General features: G+C 42.6%; 1 protein-coding gene across 2 annotated transcripts in view; it reads right to left on the bottom strand.

Moving 5' to 3' along the window:
• The window catches only part of LOC139462562 (uncharacterized), a 54,800-nt gene that overhangs the window by 4,666 nt on the left and 23,187 nt on the right, over positions 1-26,947 (bottom strand). Inside the window, exons 1-10 of one of the 2 annotated variants that reach the window (XM_071244384.1) lie at positions 24,416-24,439; positions 23,912-24,020; positions 14,753-14,853; positions 14,297-14,416; positions 11,412-11,572; positions 10,705-11,201; positions 8,896-9,071; positions 7,233-7,368; positions 2,421-2,527; positions 2,094-2,246 (exon numbers count right to left, since the gene is read on the bottom strand). In XM_071244384.1, the coding sequence (XP_071100485.1) occupies positions 2,094-2,246; positions 2,421-2,527; positions 7,233-7,368; positions 8,896-9,071; positions 10,705-11,201; positions 11,412-11,572; positions 14,297-14,416; positions 14,753-14,853; positions 23,912-23,972 (1,512 nt within the window). In that variant the 5' untranslated portion in view covers positions 23,973-24,020; positions 24,416-24,439. Of the gene's footprint in view, positions 1-2,093; positions 2,247-2,420; positions 2,528-7,232; positions 7,369-8,895; positions 9,072-10,704; positions 11,202-11,411; positions 11,573-14,296; positions 14,417-14,752; positions 14,854-23,911; positions 24,021-24,415; positions 24,440-26,947 lie in introns of those variants that run through there. The other variant, XM_071244385.1, reaches the window with a different exon arrangement.

Here is a 26,947-nt window from a genome sequence, read left to right as displayed (position 1 = left end):
TATAATTCCTTTAAAAAAACTGTCTTCGGGAATTTAATTCAATGCTAATGCGCTTGTAAAATAAAGTTTAACTTTTCCGCCAGGTGAGTCTAGACATCCGATTGTAGTAACGGCTCTTAGTTCAGGAATATTCCCAGTTATGTAACAATTCTCTACTCAGTTGGTTGATATCAATTTTGCGTTCTGATTTGAGTAATTATCTACCCGATATATACATATAAAAGTGAGTCACACACACACACACACACACACACACACACACACACACACACACACACACACACACACACACACACACACACTCACAACACACATACACACACACAACACACACACACACACACACACACGCACGCACGCGCACACACACACACTCACAACACACACACATACACACACACACACATTCACAACACACACACACGCACACTCACAACAAACACACACATACACACACACACACGCACACACATTCACAACACACACGCACGCGCGCGCGCACACACACACGCACACACACGTACATAAAGCTTGACAAAGGGAGACAGACAGACAACACAACCCACCCACCCACATACATAATTTTGACAAAACTCTACTTAAAATAAACATATAATATTAGAATGGCAGCTTATTTAACATATGTCACAGATTATCATTGTAATGTGCTTCGTATTGTAATCAACGTTAACTGTGTGGCCACACTAATTAGGATGTCTCTCCATATGTGTAGTTTACCCTTGTACACATATCAACTGTGGTAACACCATTGTCACAGCGATGGGAGCGGTGAGGTGACCTAGAGGTTAAAGCGTTCGCTCGTCACGCCGAAGGCCCAGGTTCGGTTACCCACATGGGTGCAATGGGTGCAATGGATCGTTATGTTGCAAATGCGACGCAGGAGCACGTTGCCAGGATCATGGGCTGCTTCAAGCGCACCATCGCCAGACTTGTCACACGTCACAGGCAAACTGGCAGTACTGCAGACAGGCCGAGGAGAGGAAGACCCAAGGTCACGACCCCACAGGAAGACCGCCACCCCTCACACAGCTCGAGTCACTAGCCACTTTCTGAACGCCAACAACGTGACCGTATTAAACTGGCCAGCCAGATCACCGGACCTGTCGCCCATGGAGCACCTCTGGGATCAAGTTGGACGCAGGATTCAGAAACGTCAACGGTCGCCATTGACGAGGGATGCCTTGGCAATTGCCCTTCAGGAAGAATGGCGTAGGATCCCTAATCAGGATGTCAGGAGACTCTTGTACTCAGTTCGACGTCGTGTTGGGGCCTTTCGCATCGTTAGTGGAGGGGATCAAAAAGAATATTTACGGACAACAGTATTGTGGCATTCACACTGTTAAATCATATACTACTCAAAACAAGTTAAAGAACACCCACAATTATACGATTGTGTTTTGCAATATAATGGTGCTGACAAACCTAGAAACATAATCGGGATGAACCGGGATTCAAACCCACAATCATAGGTTTCTGGCGTGGCCAAGGGAAGCAACTCTGCTCAGCGAATTGCAGCACCTTAGACGACTTGGCCACCCGTGCCCTCAAACTTCTTTTGAAATGTATATATTTAGACTTTAACCTGATTTATTTAGAGCGTATTGCCATGGCCCGCCACCAGCTTTCGGCGTGACGTTCACATAAAATTCCCAAATATGGCCATATTTAGGATTCTATTAAAATCACCTACGTCTGTACAGTTAAATTATGTTTAAGTAAACAGTGAGTAAATATCAACATTCCCTCCCAATTGAAAAAGATAACACATGCGACCCCAGTAGTGGTCAAGAGGGGATTTTGAGTTACGACAAGAAAGCGATAGAGCGAGAAAGCGAGAAAGTGAGAAAGCGTCAAAACGATAGAGCGAGAAATCGAGAGAGTGAGAAAGCGAGAAAGCGAGAAAGTGATGTCCCCTCTCGGCCACCATACTATGTAATAAAAACATCTGAATTATTTACAATTTGCATGGGAGACGACCCCTCTTAATTCGAACAAGTTACATGCATGAATGATTTCGAGAAAAAATCGCACGATGTCCCAGTATGGGATTAGTGAAATATCAACCAACTGACCTCGTTTTGCTTAAACCTGAGCGTGTGTGTACACAGACACAGATCCGTCAGACACTTGTCGGAGTCCGTCACAGTTGATCTGTTACAGAACCACGACTCATCAACGTCCTCCGGCTGAGACAGCAGTGGGATGGGCGGCAAGAAGAAGGTTATCTGCGTATGCGTTAAGATGATTTGCTGACTTTGTTTAATATTTCTTCAATGCTCGGTGTTATAATGAATACTTACATTCAATTTACCGCGGGCATCAACTGAAAAGAATTTGATTTTATTACCAGCTGGATAACTCATGCATAAGTGTGTTATTGTAATTTCTTGGAAGGATACATTATCCATCACGGGTGTAGAATGTCCTTTTCTGGGAGGAATATCTAATGTTGAATATAGCTTCTTATTGTTATATTTCTGGTTGTCGTTGTTGTTGAACTCCATTCCTGTAACAGAATAAACAGGTAGTATAGAGTCAGGGAAAGCATTGGTCGTGTCAGTGAAAGAGTGAGTAGAGTCAGTGGTCGTGTCAGTGAAAAAGTGAGTAGAGTCAGTGGTCGTGTCAGTGAAAGAGTGGGTAGAGTCAGTGGTCGTGTCAGTGAAAAAGTGAGTAGAGTCAGTGGTCGTGTCAGTGAAAGAGTGGGTGGTGTCAGTGGTTGTGTCAGTGAAAGAGTAGGTAGTATAGAGTCAGTGAAAACATTGCTCGTGTCAGTGAAAGAGTGGGTAGTATATAGTCAGTGAAAGCATTGCTCGTGTCAGTGAAAAAGTGAGTAGAGTCAGTGGTCGTGTCAGTGAAAGAGTGGGTAGAGTCAGTGGTCGTGTCAGTGAAAGAGTGGGTAGAGTCAGTGGTCGTGTCAGTGAAAGAGTGGGTAGAGTCAGTGGTCGTGTCAGTGAAAGAGTGTGTAGTATAGAGTCAGTGAAAGCATTGCTCGTGTCAGTGAAAAAGTGGGTAGAGTCAGTGGTCGTGTCAGTGAAAGAGTGTGTAGTATAGAGTCAGTGAAAGCATTGGTCGTGTCAGTGAAAGAGTGGGAACTATAGAGTCAGTGAAAGCATTGCTCGTGTCAGTGAAAGAGTGGGTAGTATATAGTCAGTGAAAGCATTGCTCGTGTCAGTGAAAAAGTGAGTAGAGTCAGTGGTCGTGTCAGTGAAAGAGTGGGTGGTGTCAGTGGTCGAGTCAGTGAAAGAGTGGGTAGAGTCAGTGGTCGTGTCAGTGAAAGAGTGGGTAGTATAGAGTCAGTGAAAGCATTGGTCGTGTCAGTGAAAGAGTGGGTGGTGTCAGTGGCCGAGTCAGTGAAAGAGTGGGTAGAGTCAGTGGTCGTGTCAGTGAAAGAGTGTGTAGTATAGAGTCAGTGAAAGCATTGGTCGTGTCAGTGAAAGAGTGGGTGGTGTCAGTGGCCGAGTCAGTGAAAGAGTGGGTGGTGTCAGTGGTCGAGTCAGTGAAAGAGTGGGTGGTGTCAGTGGTCGAGTCAGTGAAAGAGTGGGTGGTATAGAGTCAGTGAAAGCATTGGTCGTGTCAGTGAAAGAGTGGGAACTATAGAGTCAGTGAAAGCATTGGTCGTGTCAGTGAAAGAGTGGGAACTATAGAGTCAGTGAAAGCATTGGTCGTGTCAGTGAAAGAGTGGGAACTATAGAGTCAGTGAAAGCATTGGTCGTGTCAGTGAAAGAGTGGGAAGTATAGAGTCAGTGAAAGCATTGGTCGTGTCAGTGAAAGAGTGGGTAGTATAGAGTCAGTGAAAGCATTGGTCGTGTCAGTGAAAGAGTGGGTAGTATAGAGTCAGTGAAAGCATTGGTTGTGTCAGTGAAAGAGTGGGTGGTGTCAGTGGTCGAGTCAGTGAAAGAATGGGAAGTATAGAGTCAGTGAAAGAGTGGGTGGTGTCAGTGCTCGTGTAAGTGAAAGAGTAGGTAGTATAGAGTCAGTGAAAGCATTGGTTGTGTCAGTGAAAGAGTGGGTAGTATAGAGTCAGTGGTCGTGTCAGTGAAAGAGTGGGTAGTATAGAGTCAGTGAAAGCATTGGTCATGTCAGTGAAAGAGTGGGTAGTATAGAGTCAGTGAAAGCATTGGTCGTGTCAGTGAAAGAGTAGGTAGTATAGAGCCAGTGGTCGAGTCAGTGAAAGAGTAGGTAGTATAGAGTCAGTGGTCGAGTCAGTGAAAGAGTGGGTAGTATAGAGTCAGTGAAAGCATTGGTCGAGTCAGTGAAAGAGTAGGTAGTATAGAGTCAGTGGTCGAGTCAGTGAAAGAGTAGGTAGTATAGAGTCAGTGGTCGAGTCAGTGAAAGAGTAGGTAGTATAGAGTCAGTGGTCGAGTCAGTGAAAGAGTGGGTAGTATAGAGTCAGTGAAAGCATTGGTCGTGTCAGTGAAAGAGTAGGTAGTATAGAGTCAGTGGTCGAGTCAGTGAAAGAGTAGGTAGTACAGAGTCAGTGGTCGAGTCAGTGAAAGAGTGGGTAGTATAGAGTCAGTGGTCGAGTCAGTGAAAGAGTGGGTAGTATAGAGTCAGTGGTCGAGTCAGTGAAAGAGTAGGTAGTATAGAGTCAGTGGTCGAGTCAGTGAAAGAGTAGGTAGTATAGAGTCAGTGAAAGCATTGGTCGTGTCAGTGAAAGAGTAGGTAGTATAGAGTCAGTGGTCGAGTCAGTGAAAGAGTAGGTAGTATAGAGTCAGTGAAAGCATTGCTCGTGTCAGTGAAAGAGTGGGTAGTATATAGTCAGTGAAAGCATTGCTCGTGTCAGTGAAAAAGTGAGTAGAGTCAGTGGTCGTGTCAGTGAAAGAGTGGGTGGTGTCAGTGGTCGAGTCAGTGAAAGAGTGGGTAGAGTCAGTGGTCGTGTCAGTGAAAGAGTGGGTAGTATAGAGTCAGTGAAAGCATTGGTCGTGTCAGTGAAAGAGTGGGTGGTGTCAGTGGCCGAGTCAGTGAAAGAGTGGGTAGAGTCAGTGGTCGTGTCAGTGAAAGAGTGTGTAGTATAGAGTCAGTGAAAGCATTGGTCGTGTCAGTGAAAGAGTGGGTGGTGTCAGTGGCCGAGTCAGTGAAAGAGTGGGTGGTGTCAGTGGTCGAGTCAGTGAAAGAGTGGGTGGTGTCAGTGGTCGAGTCAGTGAAAGAGTGGGTGGTATAGAGTCAGTGAAAGCATTGGTCGTGTCAGTGAAAGAGTGGGAACTATAGAGTCAGTGAAAGCATTGGTCGTGTCAGTGAAAGAGTGGGAACTATAGAGTCAGTGAAAGCATTGGTCGTGTCAGTGAAAGAGTGGGAACTATAGAGTCAGTGAAAGCATTGGTCGTGTCAGTGAAAGAGTGGGAAGTATAGAGTCAGTGAAAGCATTGGTCGTGTCAGTGAAAGAGTGGGTAGTATAGAGTCAGTGAAAGCATTGGTCGTGTCAGTGAAAGAGTGGGTAGTATAGAGTCAGTGAAAGCATTGGTTGTGTCAGTGAAAGAGTGGGTGGTGTCAGTGGTCGAGTCAGTGAAAGAATGGGAAGTATAGAGTCAGTGAAAGAGTGGGTGGTGTCAGTGCTCGTGTAAGTGAAAGAGTAGGTAGTATAGAGTCAGTGAAAGCATTGGTTGTGTCAGTGAAAGAGTGGGTAGTATAGAGTCAGTGGTCGTGTCAGTGAAAGAGTGGGTAGTATAGAGTCAGTGAAAGCATTGGTCATGTCAGTGAAAGAGTGGGTAGTATAGAGTCAGTGAAAGCATTGGTCGTGTCAGTGAAAGAGTAGGTAGTATAGAGCCAGTGGTCGAGTCAGTGAAAGAGTAGGTAGTATAGAGTCAGTGGTCGAGTCAGTGAAAGAGTGGGTAGTATAGAGTCAGTGAAAGCATTGGTCGAGTCAGTGAAAGAGTAGGTAGTATAGAGTCAGTGGTCGAGTCAGTGAAAGAGTAGGTAGTATAGAGTCAGTGGTCGAGTCAATGAAAGAGTAGGTAGTATAGAGTCAGTGGTCGAGTCAGTGAAAGAGTGGGTAGTATAGAGTCAGTGAAAGCATTGGTCGTGTCAGTGAAAGAGTAGGTAGTATAGAGTCAGTGGTCGAGTCAGTGAAAGAGTAGGTAGTACAGAGTCAGTGGTCGAGTCAGTGAAAGAGTGGGTAGTATAGAGTCAGTGGTCGAGTCAGTGAAAGAGTGGGTAGTATAGAGTCAGTGGTCGAGTCAGTGAAAGAGTAGGTAGTATAGAGTCAGTGGTCGAGTCAGTGAAAGAGTAGGTAGTATAGAGTCAGTGAAAGCATTGGTCGTGTCAGTGAAAGAGTAGGTAGTATAGAGTCAGTGGTCGAGTCAGTGAAAGAGTAGGTAGTATAGAGTCAGTGGTCGAGTCAGTGAAAGAGCGGGTAGAGTAGTGGAAGGGGTGTTCGAGTACGTGAAAGAGCGGGTACAGTAGTGGAAGGGGTGTTCGAGTACGTGAAAGAGCGGGTAGAGTAGTAGAAGGGGTGTTCGAGTACGTGAAAGAGCGGGTAGAGTAGTGGAAGGGGTGTTCGAGTACGTGAAAGAGCGGGTAGAGTAGTGGAAGGGGTGTTCGAGTACGTGAAAGAGCGGGTAGAGTAGTGGAACGGGTGTTCGAGTACTTGAAAGAGCGGGTAGAGTAGTGGAAGGGGTGTTCGAGTACGTGAAAGAGCGGGTAGAGTAGTGGAAGGGGTGTTCGAGTACGTGAAAGAGCGGGTAGAGTAGTGGAACGGGTGTTCGAGTACTTGAAAGAGCGGGTAGAGTAGTGGAAGGGGTGTTCGAGTACGTGAAAGAGCGGGTAGAGTAGTGGAAGGGGTGTTCGAGTACGTGAATGAGCGGGTAGAGTAGTGGAAGGGGTGTTCGCGTCCGTGAAAGAGCAGGTAGAGTCAGCGGAAGCGGTGTTCGAGTCCGTGAAACAGTGGGTAGAGTAGTTGAAGCGGTGTTCGAGTCCGTGAAAGAGCAGGTAGAGTCAGCGGAAGCGGTGGTCGAGTCTTATATAGAGTCTTATATAGAGAGTCATAAGAGTAATTCTACCTATATACAGAGCCAGAAGAGTAATTCCTACCAATATACAGAGTCAGAAGAGTTATTTCTACCAATATACAGAGTCAGAAGAGTAATTTCTGCCTATATACAGAGTCAGAAGAGTATTTCTACCTATATACAGAGTCAGAATGGTAGTTCCTACCTATACACAGAGTCAGAAGAGTAATTTCTACCCATATACAGAGTCAGAAGGGTAATTTATACCTATATACAGCCTTGTATCCACTGTTTGTTTTGTCAGGTTGACGTCTCTGGCAGAGCGCAGATCGACAGGGCGGATCCATATGTGATTCCTCCCGTAAATATCGTTTGCTACCCTAGGGACTGGATTTAACATCACCTGCAATAGCCAGTTTTAGTCAGCGCCGCGTAATCTCAGTAACATCCGGAGGCGTTTCATCTCAGTAACAGACAGGGACAGATCACCTCAGTAACAGTCAGAGGCGTGTTATCTCAGAAACAGTCAGAGGCGTGTCACCTCAGTAACAGTCAGAGGCGTGTCATCTCAGTAACAGTCAGAGGCAGATCACCTCAGTAACAGACTGAGACTGAGCCAGAGACAGATCACCTCAGTAACAGTCAGAGGCGTGTCACCTCAATAACACTCAGAAGCGTGTCACTTCAGTAACAGCCAGAGGCAGATCACCCCAGTAACAGCCAGAGGCAGATCACCTCAGTAACAGCCAGAGGCGTGTCATCTCAGTAACAGTCAGAGGCGTGTAATCTCAGTAACAGACTGAGACGTGTCATCTCAGTAACAGACTGAGACGTGTCATCTCAGTAACAGACAGAGGCGTGTCATCTCAGTAACAGGCAGAGGCGTGTCATCTCAGTAACAGACAGAATAGTGCCATCTCAGTAACAGTCAGAGGCGACTCATTTCAGTAACAGGCAGAGGCGTGTCATCTCAGTAACAGTCAGAGTCGTGTCATCTCAGTAACAGCCAGAGGCGTGTCATCTCAGTTACAGTCAGAGGCGTGTTATCTCAGTTACAGTCAGAGGCGTGTCATCTAAGTAACAGCCAGAGGCGTGTCATCTCAGTAACAGTCAGAGTCGTATCATCTCAGTTACAGTCAGAGGCGTGTCATCTCAGTAACAGTCAGAGGCGTGTCATCTCAGTTACAGTCAGAGGCGTGTCATCTAAGTAACAGCCAGAGGCGTGTCATCTCAGTAACAGTCAGAGTCGTGTCATCTCAGTTACAGTCAGAGGCGTGTCATCTAAGTAACAGCCAGAGGCAGATCTCCTCAGTAACAGGCAGAGGCGTGTCATCTCAGTAACAGGCAGAGGCGTGTTATCTCAGGAACAGTCAGAGGCGTGTTATCTCAGGAACAATCAGAGGCGTGTCATCCCAGTAGCAGTCAGAGGCGTGTCATCTCAGTAACAGTCAAGGTCGTGTCATCTCAGTAACAGCCAGAGGCAGATCATCTCAGTAACAGTCAGAGGCGTGTCATCTCAGTAAAAGCCAGAGGCAGATCACCTCAGTAACAGTCAGAGGCGTGTTATCTCAGTAACAGTCAGAGGTGTGTCATCTCAGTAACAGCCAGAGGCAGATCACCTCAATAACAGTCAGAAGCGTGTCACTTCAGTAATTCTGGATACTAGTATACAAATTGGATGGGGGCAAGTGTAACATTTTGTATTTGATAATCACAACGCAAATCACAGATAGACGGGCGGCTCGTGGCCATTTCCCATTTGGAAACGTATCCCGGTGTATATCAGCTGTATCTTTGCTACAAATACAAAGAAATGTGACAGATAGCTCTCTAACTATTCCCCTTCTATTTTACAATTATATCACTTGATCAGGCAGAACCCTAAGGAAACTCTTTATAGTTACACTATTACCAACAACTGTCGACTCACCCCGCCTGCAGTCGAGAACATGAGTGCAGTGCTGGGGTCTTCATCTGGTGCACCCGCATATCTCAAGATGGCTGCCGCTGACACATCAGCCACTCGGCACTCGCTCAAACCGACGACCTTGACCCAATAGTTGCCCACGTCCTGGTTCGCAAACAACAGGAAGTCGTATCGCTCACCTGCAATAGAAACATCAAATAGACAAACGGAATTGAATGTGATAGTTCTAAGGTTATATCATGCTTACACGCAAGTATGACATATACCACTGATGTTCGGGAGAGAGGAGACGTTAAGCTGACGGTGAACTTTTGACTTCAGAATTTAGAGATGGTTCGTGTTCAGAGGGTATATGATGTTTCCCAGCCGTTTGTGAACAAGAGGGATGCCTTCACTCTGTGATATTGAACGTGGAAAAAGTTTGGGACGATAATTATGATGCGTAAGCAACAGGATAGTGTGTAATGACTGAAGGTGGTGCATATAATTAATGTCATAGTGTGTCGTTTAAACAGGTAAAGCTGAATCATGACAGTGAAAACCGATCAGATCACGTTAGTCCCCAGTACACATCTCATATACTCTTCGATGTCATGACGCGATTTGTATAAGCATCACAAGTCTCAATACCCATATTACAGGGGTGTGAAACCAGAGCTCTATCTCATCCCTCAGCCGTATCTGCCGGTCTTTTAGAGTGATCTCCCTTGGTAGTTCTCAATAATTGTTCAGTAATGTTAAGCATTAATTTGCTCATTGAGTAATGCTATTTGATACTGTTTGTGGAGAAGATCCGAGGTAGGCGATTGGAGTGTGTGGGAGTCCAAAATCAATGGATGTGGGATATGAATTTTATTAATTATATGTTGGAAAGGTTACTACATTACATAACTTTTTACATCATACTCCATAGTAACCCCGACCCATATCTCAGCTCTAAACGGAATTTAGTGTCAACGGCTTCTATCACATTAAGAACTGACATCCATGTAACTAATCATGATATCTAATTATGATATTGTTATAAAGTTAAAATGTATCTCATAACCATCAGAAAATTGTAACCAATTAAACCTTTGTAATGATGATTACCGCCGCGATAGCTCATGATGTGATTGCACACAGATATGGTGACAGAAAGTCTCGGTTCAAAAATGGAACAGACAGAGAAATGATTGTGAATCATCGTGATTGTTTCGATAGCTATCTGTGCTATTAAAATTGATTAACTTTCATCATGGAAAACTAAACAGGTTGTTTCAGAAAATCATTAAAGAGATGTTCAACTGTTCACGGTGAGATTTAAGTTTTAACGACTCAGATTGATGAATTAGAACATGTGACAAAGAAAGGTCAGGGTCGATCACCTTACAAACATACCCGTAACACTAACAGAGTAGTGCGGGTTTTTCAGCTGACGGAAGTCAAACGACATCAGTCGGTTTTCCGTCTCTGTGGCGAGCATATCGTGTCTTGTTTAGAAGTTGTATTTTGAGGATGGACTGTGGCGTTAGTAAAGTATGTGAGTATAAATCTTGCGTTGCGTTTATCATTGTGAGTAAGGGCCGGCACTTGAATGCTGATGGGAACAGTTCCGAGTCTGGGGCGATAGAGCAATTGCTGACTTAAATGAGCCTTGGCTGACCAGACGAGTTGTAATGTCAAGGCTTACATTCACCTTGACGGGTAACTGTCGTAGGGGCCTATACGCGTTAAGCCTAAACGCACGACAATAAAGAATCCGTTGCACTTAGTTAAAATATAACGTGTTCAGAAATAAACAACGACACTTGAGCCGAGCCTTGGTCTAACCTGGAAAGACAAGGAAGACATCGACTGGTCTTGGCTGGACGGGCATTCCATCATTAGCGATCACCTGCAGCTGATGCTTCTCCACGGCCACGTGTAGTGGGCAGTTGCCGGACGCTCCAATCACACGAAGCCTGTACCTCTGACCCCTTGTCACCTCAAACACCTCCATTGGCGTCTTGGCTGTGGTCAGGTTCGTTTTGACGATGTTGAACTTGTTGGGAACATCAACGTTGCGAGCTCTGCCATTGATGTGCAGTCCCTGTGGTAGAGACATGTCGTAGAGGTCGTGCATCAGATCTACGTATCTCGTCATTGAAGTGACTGGTATCCAGTCTCCCACCACCATGATGTGGTCATCGACGTCGTACAGAGCACCGTTGGGGTCTACGTCCTGATGCTGGCGGACAATAAAGGCGCCGAATAAGCCATCAGCAAGCTGCATGCCTGTATGACCATGGTACCAGTGGGTGCCTGCTGGCGAGGCTGTGAACTCATATCTGAAACGTATTCATACGGGTTGTACGTAAAACATAATTCTTCTGAATATAACTCTGTTACATCATTGCCATGATCCTATATTTTGTAATCACAACATAACTAGATCTTCAACTACACATGATTACTGACTTAAATGCCCCTATACATGATTAGTTTTACCCGTATCGTGGTTAATGAGATAAACAGGTTGACATGAAATGCACACTCACTTGAAAGTTTCTTTGACGCCGATGTTGCACTGTGTGATGTGGCCAACGCCGTCAGAGTATGGCGTTCCCATCTGGTGTTGTCCGTGCCAGTGTATGCTGGTCGCCTGGCCATCCTCCATATCATTGGTCACCCACACCACCACGCGGTCCCCCTCACACACCTACAACAGAGGAGTATGTGACGTCACAACACACCACCACGCGGTCCCCCTCACACACCTACAACAGAGGAGCACGTGACGTCACAACAAACCATCACGTTGTCTTCCTCCCACAAGTACAACAGAGGGGTATGTGACGTCACAACACACCACCACGTAGTCCCCCTCACACACCTACAATAGAGGAGTATGTGACGTCACAACACACCACCACGTTGTCTCCCTCACACAACTACAACAGAGGAGTATGTGACGTCACAACACACCACCACGTAGTCCCCCTCACACACCTACAACAGAGGAGTATGTGACGTCACAACACACCACCACGTAGTCCCCCTCACACACCTACAACAGAGGAGTATGTGACGTCACAACACACCACCACGTTGTCTCCCTCACACAACTACAACAGAGGAGTATGTGACGTCACAACACACCACCACGTTGTCTCCCTCACACAACTACAACAGAGGAGTATGTGACGTCATAACACACCACCACTTGGTCTCCCTCACACAACTACAACAGAGGAGTATGTGACGTCACAACACACCACCACGTAGTCCCCCTCACACACCTACAACAGAGGAGTATGTGACGTCACAACACACCACCACGTTGTCTCCCTCACACAACTACAACAGAGGAGTATGTGACGTCACAACACACCACCACGCGGTCCCCCTCACACACCTACAACAGAGGAGTATGTGACGTCACAACACACCACCACGCGGTCCCCCTCACACAACTACAACAGAGGAGCACGTGACGTCACAACACACCACCACGTAGTCCCCCTCACACACCTACAACAGAGGAGTATGTGACGTCACAACACACCACCACGTTGTCTCCCTCACACAACTACAACAGAGGAGTATGTGACGTCATAACACACCACCACTTGGTCCCCCTCACACACCTACAACAGAGGAGTATGTGACGTCACAACACACCACCACGTAGTCCCCCTCACACACCTACAACAGAGGAGTATGTGACGTCACAACACACCACCACTGGGTCCCCCTCACACACCACCCCTCGCTTTTGACAGTATTATGTCAGCTTGATGTGGAAGGAAATCCTGAAGTTGATATGCAGGTCTTATACGTTTCCACGTTTTCAATACCCACGAGCACGGGTATAGTGTCTATATACATGGAAACATTATAGGAGCGAATCTGGGATTCGAACCCACGATCATATGGTTCTGACACGCATAAGGGACGCAACTCCGCTCAGCTAATTTCGTCAACTATGACAACAGTGACACTGGGACTCCATTATTAAGGAGTTTCATCATGCGTGGCCCAGAGTCGTTTCCTTTCAAGGATATCGTTTTGACCTCAAGAGTATATAAATAATTACTCTTGTCGAGGTCAATATGCGAAAACAAGGACCCGAGGATGCGACTAATGCGGTGGCCTGACCTGACCGACGAAGGTGTCGGGTACTATACTCCATGTTTTCGTATTTTTACCTCGACAAGATTAATCATTTCTTTTGCTATACCGTAATTAATTTTAAACAGAGACCATATTTCGATATGTCGGTATATGGTATGTGCTTTTATGTTTAGGAAGTCTTTAAATCGTTTTCGTTTTTACTACAGTAACTTACCGGAAACGTTCGTACCGGACGCCATCTTGTTTTATTCTAGCAGAAGAATTAATATTCATCACGTAACAGGTAAATTCTGATCATGAGATGTGTCAATATTCAAGGTCAGTGTCAGTCACATGACTTGGGGGTCTACATTGGAATGTATTGGTTCGTCAAGTGGTGCGTATTAACAAATGGAATTGCGAGATACTTAATGGAGGTATAACAACTATTGTTGTTCTTCCTGGCATGTTCCTGGCATGTTCCCCTCGGTCACCGTAAGCTCCCTGTCATTAAATGTGTCATCAAGACACGTATATCGGCGACCTGTGTTTTACTGAGACATATACTCGACGCCATATCTGTAGATATCTGGCTTGGCTCATCACTGCATATGTAGCTCTATATCATATCGCTTCCAAGGTTTATATTATAATGTATTCATAGCTCTTCGTCATAAAATACATGACTGGTTCATAATGGTTCAAAATGATATATTGACACGATAACATATCAAGCCATTCTTTAATTATTTTCAGATATACTAATTCTGTCTTCTTCCAACCTCGCTTGATTGCGTCAGTGTCCTTTACAATTTTGTCCACACATGACATGACACTGAGTTGAGTCAATTATCGTATTTGATAATTGGTCGCAATCTCTTCCGGTCAACTTTCCGGCCAACTCAGAAAAACTAGCTTCGGAGAGAAGCTGTCTATTGTTTGGTACGCGAGGGGTCATCTCAACACGGCGACTCGCAAAAATATCTCGTCGCAGTATTGTCTTTGGCGTGGTATTCGCAATATTTTAACTGCGCAGAAATAAAGCTGTTTACAGTATTTCTTTAATGGCTCTGCTTGATATTGCATACTCAGCATACGAATATTCGTACCATTGAATGTGTGGTTCTTCATCAGAATGCATACACGGTTCTTTTTCAATATTGGAGACATATAGTGCTCTTCATCAGAAGGCATGTACGGCTCTTCAATATACTGTTCGAACCAGATTGTAAGCAACTGATACGTCGCTTGACTGTATTACACAGCAAATATCCGTCAATGCATTCGTTCATCAATCAGATCGGAGTTAAGGTTAGAAGTTCACACTGACCTCAATAGATGGGCCGGGCACCTGTCTGTTGACGGCGATCAAGGGTTTAATCCTCCCATCTCCGGACACACAGTCCGGCCGAAAACAGTCCGATTGGTTGAATGGACAATCATAGCATGCCTGAAACATTCACACTGAATGATACATAAATGTGAGGGGGACTCCAGGAAGAGGCTGCACATCTCTGTTGGACATTTGAACGACATCCATAACCTGTATGCCCAAACCCCTAGAACATTATTAGAACGTATTCTTTTGGAGAAATCATTTAAGCTACAAAAATATCAGATGATAATCTTGTCTGTAGGAGGTGTTAGAACAATTTTTCAAAATAAGTCAAAGACCATCCGATTATTTCATATATCTGTAGTTAAAATGTAATGACATGACAAATTGACTGTGGTTATATGAAAGAAGCGGGTGGTCCTTAATTTCTTTAGGATCTTGTTTTCTCACCTTAGAGAGTGTTCTGTACCACTCCACGGTGAAGTTATACACACACACCCGGGGGCGTTCGTTCTTCTGACATGTCCGCTTGCACTCGTGGGTAGACGCCACTGTAGAATACATATCGTTGCATGTTAGCATTGAGTACCTCACTGTGTAAAATAGATCATTGCATGCAGCATTAGGACATCTCAAATAACATGGACGCCAGTATGTAACACAAATTATTATTGCAGCTCTAAATAGATAGTGTGGTACTTGTAGATGGAAAGAAGTAGGGAATCATTTTGTATATCTTGGAATAACAGGAATATTCCTTTCACAAGCTGAGTAGTATTCAGACAACATATCCAGAAATTTAATAACAATCTCCCTCTTATAATATAATATATACATATGAATCGAAAGTATTGTATTGTTTGTTTACGACTGACAGGTAGACGTTTTGCGGCAGAGACAAAGCTCAATCCTCTTAACTTTGCAATATATATCAATAAATGCAGATCCAGGTATCAGAACATGTTAACCCGTGAGATTGGAAGTGACATATAGAGGTTATCACGCGAGTGTGTTTGGGGATGGTAAATATCCTGTATTAGGAATAAACATTGTATCTAGCGAGCCTTGAATGTCATTCTTTAATCCTGTGCTCGAAAATCGCTTTCCATCTCTCACAAACATTACCTAAACATTGTAATTTTTTCTGGAATGTGCGCATTAATATATATTACGTCAGAGGGTAAGTGATGTGTCAGTCGGACAGTGACAGTAGCCAATATAGTTCAAACAGAAACCTGTTTCTTATACAGTGGCGTAACTACATATATGCAAAACAATAATTGCCTACACAAATTGTTTTACTTGCCTTTCGCGGCAATCCATCGGTCTGTCCGATAGAGTAACTGCCCTTTATCAAAGAGAAGCTACTCTAACCCTAGTCTATGAAACGTCACGGCCACAGTCAGGAGGTTTGGGCAGTCAGCCTGTCCTGTCATAACGTTCCGAAGTGCAGTCAGACGTACACACAGCGATAAAACGAAACAACGTAACAATTCGAACATATTTCGGCCAAATCTAGCTGTTTTAATTTGTGGAAAAGGTTCCAAGCCGCAGAGGTCTACAAGCACATATATGGAAAGTGATCCCGCTTGGCTAGTGCCCTCGCTAAATTGTTTAGCAATTTATATCTCTAAAGTTGCCAAAACATGTAAAATGCCTTAGCTACGTCACGGTTAGACACTTCATAATGATAGCAAATATCCCAGTAGTTTCTCCAGATTCACGATTGTTAATTCTGACTCGATCGCCGAATGACAAGGGCTACCGTGGAAGCTACATATATCCAGGTATTAGAACTTGTATTCCCGTGACCTTGGAAGTGACATATACCCAGGTGTTAGAACTTGTATTCCCGTTACCTTGGCAGTGACATATATCCAGGTATTAGAACTTGTATTCCCGTTACCTTGGAAGTGAATTATATCAATGTATTAGAACTTGTATTCCCGTGACCTTGGATGTGACATATATCCAGGTATTGGAACTTGTATTCCCGTGACCTTGGAAGCTACATATATCCAGGTATTGGAACTTGTATTCCCGTGACCCTGGAAGTGACATATATCCAGGTATTGGAACTTGTATTCCCGTGACCTTGGAAGTGACATATATCCAGGTATTAAAACTTGTATTCCCGTGACCTTGGAAATGACATATATCCAGGTATTGGAACTTGTATTCCCGTGACCTTGGAAATGACATATATCCAGGTGTTAGAACTTGTATTCCCGTGACCTTGAAAGTGACATATATCCAGGTATTGGAACTTGTATTCCCATGACCTTGGATGTGACATATATCCAGGTATTAGAACTTGTATTCCCGTGACCTTGGAAGTGACATATATCCAAGTATTAGAACTTGTATTCCCATGACCTTGGATGTGACATATATCCAAGTATTAGAACTTGCATTCCCGTAACCTTGGAAGTGATATATATCAAGGTATTAGAACTTGTATTCCCGTGACCTTGGAAGTGACACATATCCAGGTATTGGAACTTGTATTCCCATGACCTTGGAAGTGACATATATCCAGGTATTGGAACTTGTATTCCCGTGACCTTGGAAGTGATATATATCAAGGTATTAGAACTTGTATTCCCGTTACCTTGGAAATGACATATATCCAGGTGTTAGAACTTGTATTCCTGTTACCTTGGATGTGACGTATATCCAGGTATTAGAACTTGTATTCCCGTGACCTTGGAAGTGACATATATCCAGGTATTAGAACTTGTATTCCCGTTATCTTGTAAGTGACATATATCCAGGTATTAGAACTTGTATTCCCGTGACCTTGGAAGTGACATATATCCAGGTATTGGAACTTGTATTCCCGTGACCTTGGAAGTGAATTATATCAATATATTAGAATATATATTCCCGTGACCTTGGAAGTGACATATATCCAGGTGTTAGAACTTGTATTCCCGTGACCTTGGAAGTGACATATATCCAGGTATTGGACCTTGCATTCCCATGACCTTGTAAGTGACATATATCCAGGTATTAGAACTTGTATTCCCGTGACCTTGGAAGTGACATATATCCAGGTATTGGAACTTGTATTCCCATGACCTTGGGAGTGACATATATCCAGGTTTTGGAACTTGTATTCCCAGGACTTTGAAGTTGAGTGTCACCTCCAATGTCATGGAAATTCATATTCTAATACCGCCATGTTATGTCCCCACCATGTCATGTTTTTTAGTGGGGCACGTTCTAATAAAACGCTGTCGTTAATGAGAAGTTTTACCAAACATTACCTTCTGTTAATTGTAATTGGTGACACAGATTGACACTTTAGCAACACTTTAGGTAAGTTTTAGGGTATGGTTTTCACAACAACACCGACGTTCTACTCTGATGTTCGGTTTAACAATTATCACCTTTATACATACTAATGCGTACACTGTAGGCTTTATCAGCAGACACAGTTGCTGTATCTTTCTTCTTTGCAATATGTGTGAAAACGAGATACAGTTGCGTTCATAAACGCACGCAGCTATCGTTGGTACCATGTGTACCACGTACCATGTGTACCACGTACCATGTGTACCACGCCTTGTTCTGTCCTTTGGCAACCGGTGGGGAACGTCTGGTTCATAGGGTAGAGCGAAGTGGTTCTAGCTAGGGTGTTTTGGGTAACATATAAGGGTACACACAGCATAAGCAAGTTAAACGCTATTTGGAGCGCGATAAATAGATGACATTTGCATGACACAGAGGGCTATACGTTATGGGTACACAGAAAGGATATACATAATAGACGTGCTAGTGTATTAAACGTGACAGCCACGAGGTGGTTGTGATGTATCACGCCAATGTTGATAGCACATGTCTCGATGTACTCGTAGATGAAATGGACGTTGCAGATATAAACCTAATTGACCGAAGTTAGATAAAATAAAAATATTATACGATAACTTCCATTCAATAAATGACCGTAATATCAAGGTATGTTGACGTTATGGTTAAAAACAATATTAAGGTGTTTCAAGTGAGTGAATGTTGTTTTCTCCACTATGTAAGAGCTGTATCGCGGAGGCATGTTCATGGGCGGTGCTAGACCAGATAGAACCATCTGAGATGCGGGGTAAAATTACATGCTTTCCGCAAGGTCATACATATGTCCAATAGCACCGGTTGGATCTCGGTTGGTAGCTCAATCGGATGATGAAAAACACAACTCAGCGGACAAGATAAAGAAGACAGCAATCACGTTTATTGTTGATGGGAGAATAACTGTCGAAAAGGTGTTTGATTATTATCACGTGGGAGCGTAAAGGTTAATCATTAAACCCAAAACAAGTTATGTTCATGATAGCGTTATAGTGCACTATTTGCTCTGGTTCCGTTAAAAAAAATTTCATATTTGATGAAAAGACTGATTCAGTTATCCTTAACATGTGTCTTTGTTTGTTTATTTGTTTTTCTGAAATGTTACACATCTGTACCCAGTTAACAATCAGTGTCTGCGTCCTCCAACTTAGGTGGTTATTACGTTACAGTCCTAATCCTTTCAGCAAACGAGCGCCTTCATAGCATGGCCGACAGTTAAAAACCCTTACACCCCATTCTTTGAACTTAATTCCCTTTCCAACAGTAATTTATTGGGTAAAGTTTATTAGCAATGTTAAATCTTGAATTATATGTCAATGTAGCCATAACTTTAAAACAATAAAGTTACAGACCAATCAGAGCAAACTGTGCGTTTCTACCTCATTAACATGTTCGCAAAACATGAGCAAGGCAATCTAAATCGTGCTGCTTCGCTAATATACGTCATCTCCATTACTCTTACTCTTATTTTATCATTCACTTATGGCTCGATTATAGTGTTGTTGATGCGGACATCAGGGAATGTTATGGGTATTAATTTAAAGAGTTAATGTCTTTGTTACCCATTCTTGTTTCAGAAACCAGTTTCGGTTACAACAAAATTGATAGGGAACGTTGGGTCTTTAATGACTATCAGTTTCGTAAGTCTTCTTTACCCGCTTTGATTTCAGAAACCAGTTTCGGTTATAATAGAATTGATAGAGACACATTGGGTCTTTACTCAGTATTAAATGCATAACTCTTCCTTGCCTATTCTGGTTGAGGAAAGCAGGAGACTGTTTAGTGGATTCCGGATTGGGAATTTATCTGTATCAGATGCCTTACAATCGGATTGGTTAATAAGTCTTGTGTCATTGTCCTAACGCGCAGATAACGATGATCAGTAGATACCATGCTTCCAACCCTCGTGCTGGATGTTGTGTTTGTTCATGAGAATAAAGGCTGCATTAAAGACTGGCGTATGAAGTGTGCGGTATATGTTTGTGCGATAATATAGTATGTTCTCCGTTTATCGGCCATGGGTATGTGTACCATTCGTGAGCATGTTTATGTCAAATCCTGGTTCGACCAAATAAAGATACGTCTAAAGGCACCATTCTGACATATAACACCATCATATTATGATACATGACGATTGTGTGACTATAATACGTCAACGAAAATTAATCGATTATCTGCCGAAAGAGATTCCATTGGGCGTAGAAGACACAGCAGTACTCCTGCCCTGCGACGGGGTAGTTATTGTTAAACAAATAATGATTGTAACTGAATTATATTGTTTCCGCTGAGATTCAGTAAAAGTGTATTGTTTTGTATTTGGACAATGATTAGTTGTCAGGAATGTAGTATTAATGTAAGCAGTGGTGAGGACGAATTATCTGTAAATTGGCGAAAAGGGTCAGCATGTCCTGCCCTACCGGTAGCACCCGCATTCAAACGGCGATCTTCGGCAGGCAGGATAACATTATTTGTTTATTAGGATGTTTCTATAATCATAAGTGAGTGAGTTAATGCTTTACGTCACATCGGCAATATTTCAGCCATATCGTGACGATATAATCATAAGACAATTCTGCTGTAAGAAGAGTCCAGTGTACGCGAAAAAGTATGAAAACACAAACACATACAAAGGCAAGTCAATTGTCCTCTTGAACACGGAACCATATGGTACAAGTCAAATTAGAGAATTTCATCGAACATCATGGCTAGTTTCTTTTATTTCTAGGTCAGGTGGGTAAATCAGTGGAAGGGAATTGGGTTGTTGACCATTAATGGGTAATATCAGATCATTGATGTACCTAAAACTTAATTTAAAGTTCCTGGTCAAATTCATTTTTTTTCGATTTTGGCAATCCGAGTAGAAATGTCCTCATATCGAAACAGTAAAGCAAGATTTAAAAAAAATATGAAATGGTAAGGTTAAGAAAAAACAAGGGAACGGTTAACGCAAGTTGTACATGTTAGAAAGAGTAACAATGTTAGCAATTGATGGTCATCAAAAGTAGAATATAATATACAACATATATGACCCAGACTTATAGTATAGGCATGTGTTTACATCCATCATAAATGTCGTTGCTTCTTTATTTACAGTTGGGAGGGGACACGATATATCTTGGCTGAGGGATGAGGTGCTCGCTCATCATACAGCCGAGACATAACAGCCCCCTACCTCCGCCCAAGTGAAAAATTGGTATGGTGCTTTTGCAAGGATAATAAATTTAAGAGTCTGTGCAGGTGCTTCTACGTCAGAGTTTAATGCTAAGATTATCGAAAATCTAAAAATGGCGCTAAACGTCATGCGAACTAAGGCACTGTGCCAAACAACAGCGCGTCATGGAGTGGAGTCTCATCTTGAACTCAAAACATCAACTGAAATATCTGGTGCAAACGCGGTTAGCGTTGTTCTGTCACGCATGCAGCTGGAATTACACGCCTCGTGTACATATGGCCTCTTTCACTCGACGAGTAGGTCTTAGGTAATCAAGAGAAGAAACCTGTATTCAATGCATGAACATATATGTAGGTCATAATCCATTGTAGACGCGCGAATCGGGTTGTTCCGCTGGCTGGTCGTGTCATCATTCCCCGGGGACTTGTGTACTTCACCAAGGTACTTCACCAAGGTGTCTACGTTTGTGTTTGCCCTTTATATTAACGATTTGGAATGCTTTCTGGGAGAATAGGAGGTCATGGATTTGGATTTTGTGAATAATTATATCGAGGGTCATCTTGGTGTTTTTATGAAGTTATTACTGCTTCTTTACGCAGATGACACCGTTTTGCTGTCGGATACTGCTGCAGACTTACAAAAAGCTTTAGATACTTTAGGAAATTATTGTGAAGCATGGAAGCTAAAAGTCAATATAAATAAAACAAAGGTTGTGATATTTTCAAAAAGATACGTGAGGAAAAGACTTAAGTTTACTCTGCAAGGTTTTGAGATTGTTAAACAGTATCTTTACTTGGATGTATTATTTTCAGGCAATGGAAGGTTTTGTAGCGCTATTAAGTCCCTTAGTGACCAGGCAAGTAGAGCCATGTTTGCAGTTTTTAAACTCATTCGACAACCAGAAATCCCAGTTGATTGTCAGCTGAAGTTGTTCGATAATTTAATCCTACCAATATTGTTGTATGGCTCTGAAGTTTGAGGCTTTGAAAGATTACATATCCTAGAGAGACTACATTTAAGATATTGTAAATCTATCCTTAACGTTCAGCAAACAACTCCAGATTATATGGTCTATGGCGAACTTGGTAGACATCCAGTTAGTATAACAGTTAAAATAAGAATAATATCGTACTGGTGTAAATTAATTACTACAAGGAAACCTCTCCCAACACTTTATATTCTATTATGCTGTCGATGACGAATAACAGTGAAACCGTCTCCTTTCCGCTAATAAATATGGCAAAGGAAATCCCTCAAGAAACCGGTTTGTATTATAGATGGTTATCACAAACTGTACCAAATATATTCTGGGTAAAAGTTAAGCTCGTTTTACTGGACCAGTTTAAACAAAATTGGGGTATGTCTTTTAGAATTTCTTCGAAAGCGGATACTTATTTACTATTTAAACATGATCTCATTTTAGAACCATATTTATTATCACTCCCCTACAATCTCCGCACTTGGGTAACGCGGTTAAGAACAACAAATCACAGGCTAGCAATTGAAACTGGAAGATAGAAAAAATGTCCATAGAAATGACAGACTGCTCACTTTGTAATACTGCAATTAGGGATGAATTTCACTTTGAATTATGTTGTAATGAATTACAGGATCTCCCGAAATCTTTATTACCCAACTGTTTTTGTCAGTATGCAACTATAGACAAATTTACCTATCTCATGAATTGTCAATATCAGCCATTACTTATAAAGTTTTGTAAATATATCAAAAGTGGATTGTCCATACAGAAATAAATGCAAGATATGTTTTAGTATGATGAATGTGTGTATATCTATTAATGATGTTGATTGTTATCTCAATGTGTTCCAGTTAAATATGTACATATTCGCTTCCTCGTGTATGTAAGTATACCGCGCACCGATGTATATATTCAGTACCATCATTATTCCACCGTGTATATATTATTGTAGTTAATTAACTGTAAAATGTATGTTCTCTGCATCACTGAGTAATTTATGAGAAATAAACATTGTTCTGTTCTGTTCTGTTCTAGTAGATTATTGGTGACCTCCGCGTATAACAACATGATCTCATTCACTGATTACGTCGCCGATGAGATAGTCAGGTCCTACTTGCCTAAGACATGTAGGGATGAGAGTGAACCCGCCACATGCTGTTTATGCCGTCATTCCAGGCCATCACTAGACAAACGATGCTTGTTTTAATATGTTTCATAAATTATTTAATCCCATATTTAGGTTGTGCATCTTCTTAAGGTGGGAGAGAGAGGACGAGTAGGATTCTATGATAAAAAAATAGGCACTTTGAGAAAGAGATGGCGAATACTAGAATTTATCATTTCAAAACTAGATCCGCGAGAATTATCGCTTGAGTGAGATCAGGCGATATCTCCTCGGATCTCAATGATTTGTAGTTCTTTGTCACATTATCAGGTTTAAACTTGTAGGTTACACACAACCAAATGTTTTCCCATAGACTTCGATAGTAACGTTATAGCTTTTTAAAAAATAACTAGGCATTCAGCAGCCATTACATTTACATATGTGCACAGTCTGGCCTTAAAGCTGCAATAAAAACACAAATTTTGGCTAGGTTGGCCAGCTCTTTTTCCGAGTACAGGAAGCTGAACAAACCAACCCCAGTTCCGCACCAAATGTCACCGACTTGAATATATCTGTGCTCACATAAAGCACAAGTCATCTTGTTCAAAAAGTCAGCACCAAACATTGAAAAATATGGGCAGTTTTAATTACTGGATGGATGTGCATTTAAAAGACATAAAAATCTTACACAATATCATCCAATCACAGCCTGAATATGTCTCTTGATCTGCTACGAAAACTGCACTGTCACAACCAGTTCTGATTTGGTTCAGTAGAACCTGTAGCTACTCACGTTGATAGATTTGAAAACACTCGGGTGAGACACGGATGAGGCTATTTAAGTAAACTTTGCGCATAGGCATTGGTAGTACAGCAATCTCATCACAGAATGATCCCAGGAGGAACAAACTACCCTACCTGTTCAACAACAACATCAAGAAAATCAATTCTGTTAATCCATGACCCTGAAAACTGGGTGTGGCTGAGTGAAGCGAAAGCATCCCTTACCTGAGGTCAGAGAAAGACGGACAGTCAGCAGTATTATCCCACACAGAAGTATCTGTTTCATGTTGCGTTACACCAGAGACAAATACCGCGACTCACACAGCTGGCCTACCTCGGACACAGAGGGGAATGAATATGGATGAACACCCTCGAATATTTACACATACACAGTACAGAATATTGACAGGGGAATGGGTAGGTACGCGCATCACGAGGCTGGTCAGGTGACTCATTAGACATGGGCATAAGAATTGCCTATATATGTACTGTACCTGGGGCTTTTAGAGATCAGCTTAAAGTTCAAATTGCATGCATACAGACAAATTGTACTTGAATACTGGTAAAAGGATAATGAGAGAGGTATACAGCAATGGTTGCCTTTGTATGTCAAGACTTCACTGTACCACACCTAGAGTTGTCAACAATCGTTTACTCTGACTAAGATTTCACAAGCCTTGTATAATGCATTACTAATATAACAGTGTATGATTCGCATACGATACATACGTCATGTGTAGAATGTTGCTTCAGTTGTACAGGTAGAGACAGTCGGACTGGCCAAGTGTGTCGGATGGCTGTGTGGGTGGTGGAGGTGGGTTGTTGTCACCGGTGGTACAAGTAGAGACAGTCAGACTGGCCAAGTGTGTCTGATGGCTGTGTGGGTGGTGGAGGTGGGTTGTTGTCACCGGTGGTACAGGTAGAGACAGTCAGACTGGCCAAGTGTGTCGGGTGGCTGTGTGGGTGGTGGAGATGGGTTGTTGTCAATGGTGGTACAAGTAGAGACAGTCGGACTGGCCAAGTGTGTTGGAAGGCTGTGTGGGTAGTGGATGTGGGTTGTTGTCACCGGTGGTACAGGTAGAGACAGTCGGACTGGCCAAGTGTGTCTGATGGCTGTGTGGGTGGTGGAGGTGGGTTGTTGTCACCGGTGGTACAGGTAGAGACAGTCAGACTGGCCAAGTGTGTCTGATGGCTGTGTGGGTGGTGGAGGTGGGTTGTTGTCACCGGTGGTACAAGTAGAGACAGTCGGACTGGCCAAGTGTGTCGGATGGCTGTGTGGGTGGTGGATGGGGGTTGTTGTCACCGGTGGTACAAGTAGAGACAGTCAGACTGGCCAAGTATGTCGGATGGCTGTGTGGGTCGTGGAGGTGTGTTGTTGTCACCGGTGGTACAAGTAGACACATGGATGATTAAATATGAATAAATATATATTCATAAGTACGCAATACAGTACAAATACAAGGGAACAGGTACGCCCATGTTGGTTCCAGGTGACACATTGGACATAGGCATAAGAATAGCCTATAAAACTACTGTACGTGGAGTTGTTTAGGGAACAACTTCCACGTTAAACTTACATGCATACAAACGAATTGTACTTGAATACAAGTTATTTGATAGTGCACGAGGTATACATTAATGACCGCATTTTACTACCACTAGAGTTATCAAAAATCGTTCATAGTACGGCAGCAAAGCCTGGTAAAATATATTTTGTTCAACACCTACTACATAAAAGGTCTGACTATGCAGCTTCATCCAGGAAAGCCTTCTGAACATTTCTAGGTACTGTGTAATCCCAATTATAGGGTAGGTTAAAATACTAGAGGCAGTCTAATGTCATGTATCTTTTGTAAAACCGGGATTCGAACCCACAATAATAGGTTTCTGGCGTGTCTAGGGGACGCAACTCTGCAAAGGGAATTGCGGCGCCTTAGACGACTGGGCCACCCGTGCCCCCAGTTGTAGAATGTACTTAAAATAAGCCAAATTCAGTCATAGCAGTCATGACTGCCATTTTTTCAAAATGACAGACATTTGGAAAAAGGACCATTCTGAAAACAATACGGTACATACCATATAATATGGCCAAGGATTGCTTTAATGTTTCGTTCACACATAAAACTGAGCATACTTAGTGTGTTAGTGTCTTGTAATAATTCCTTGAAGTAAATCCGGTCAAGCACCAATATATGTCGGCCATGATAGACATTTTGCAAAATGTACGACATCCCCAACCTGTTTTTTATGAGTCAAAACGTCGTCATCTTACAATAGGTTTTAGGTAATGCATAATAATGCACATATCAATGGCCATTTAGTAATTAAGACTTTCAGGGTAAGTAGTGAATTAGGGGTCACGTGATATCAACATATTTGGAATGACGTAACGTTTGGTAAGATATTTGCACTTGTGCTACAGCAGTATATATAAAGGAATTCTATCACATGTTGGCAAGCGTGAGTGATATTTTACTGGGTATCATGTGTAAAGCTTCTGGAGATAGACTTCAATAACATTCACCAGAATCACCAATCGCTTGTATTTAACATGGATTCCAAAATTCATCTCCATCCATGCAGAAAAAAGCAGCAGTGCATGGTACTTCATTGGGACTGCATGCGATGTTGTTGTACGGCAACGTGTCAATTCTAACAGCACTTTGGTGCCGGTCGCTTGTCCTCCAACGTTGACCATAGTTTTCAATTGCTCTTCATTGGTCTTATATTCATCTCTCATACGTTCATTGTAAATTTCTAAAAAGTATTTAAAAAATCCATTCCTGATTATCTGAGAATGACATAAGATATATTGTTAGTCTCTTCTACTAATTTATTTTTTTAATAGGACAGTTACAAAATCTCTTCTCCAACATTGAAGGTGAGGGTGTTCATTTAAGTTAAAATATGTTTAATTTTCAGAGTTTCGAATAATCATATACTCTGTGCTCCTTTCTGTGTTGTGGTACATCACGAAACTATTCTCCATCGCTAAAACATTCTTCAATTTCCTCAATAAAATTAGCATTATTTGTATTTCTACTTTTGCTATCTGGAAGATATGCATTTCCACTTGACATGGATGCATCAGAGTCTGAATCTCAACTGGACGCATCACTTTCATGTATCGGAGTGATGCATTCAGGACATTTTCCTCCATTATTGTGAGAATTCGGGCATCAGATTTACAGGCACTATACTTAGTACATGGTTTCCATCTCTTGCAGCCACGACCAGTCAGTCCACATTTGTATTCCTTTC

Source organism: Haliotis cracherodii, unplaced genomic scaffold (genome assembly GCF_022045235.1).
Source record: "Haliotis cracherodii isolate W230 unplaced genomic scaffold, xgHalCrac1.p SCAF_15, whole genome shotgun sequence".
NCBI lineage: Eukaryota > Metazoa > Mollusca > Gastropoda > Lepetellida > Haliotidae > Haliotis > Haliotis cracherodii.
The sequence above is the reverse complement of the archived record's forward strand: the minus strand, read 5'-3'. Positions and strand labels throughout refer to the sequence as shown.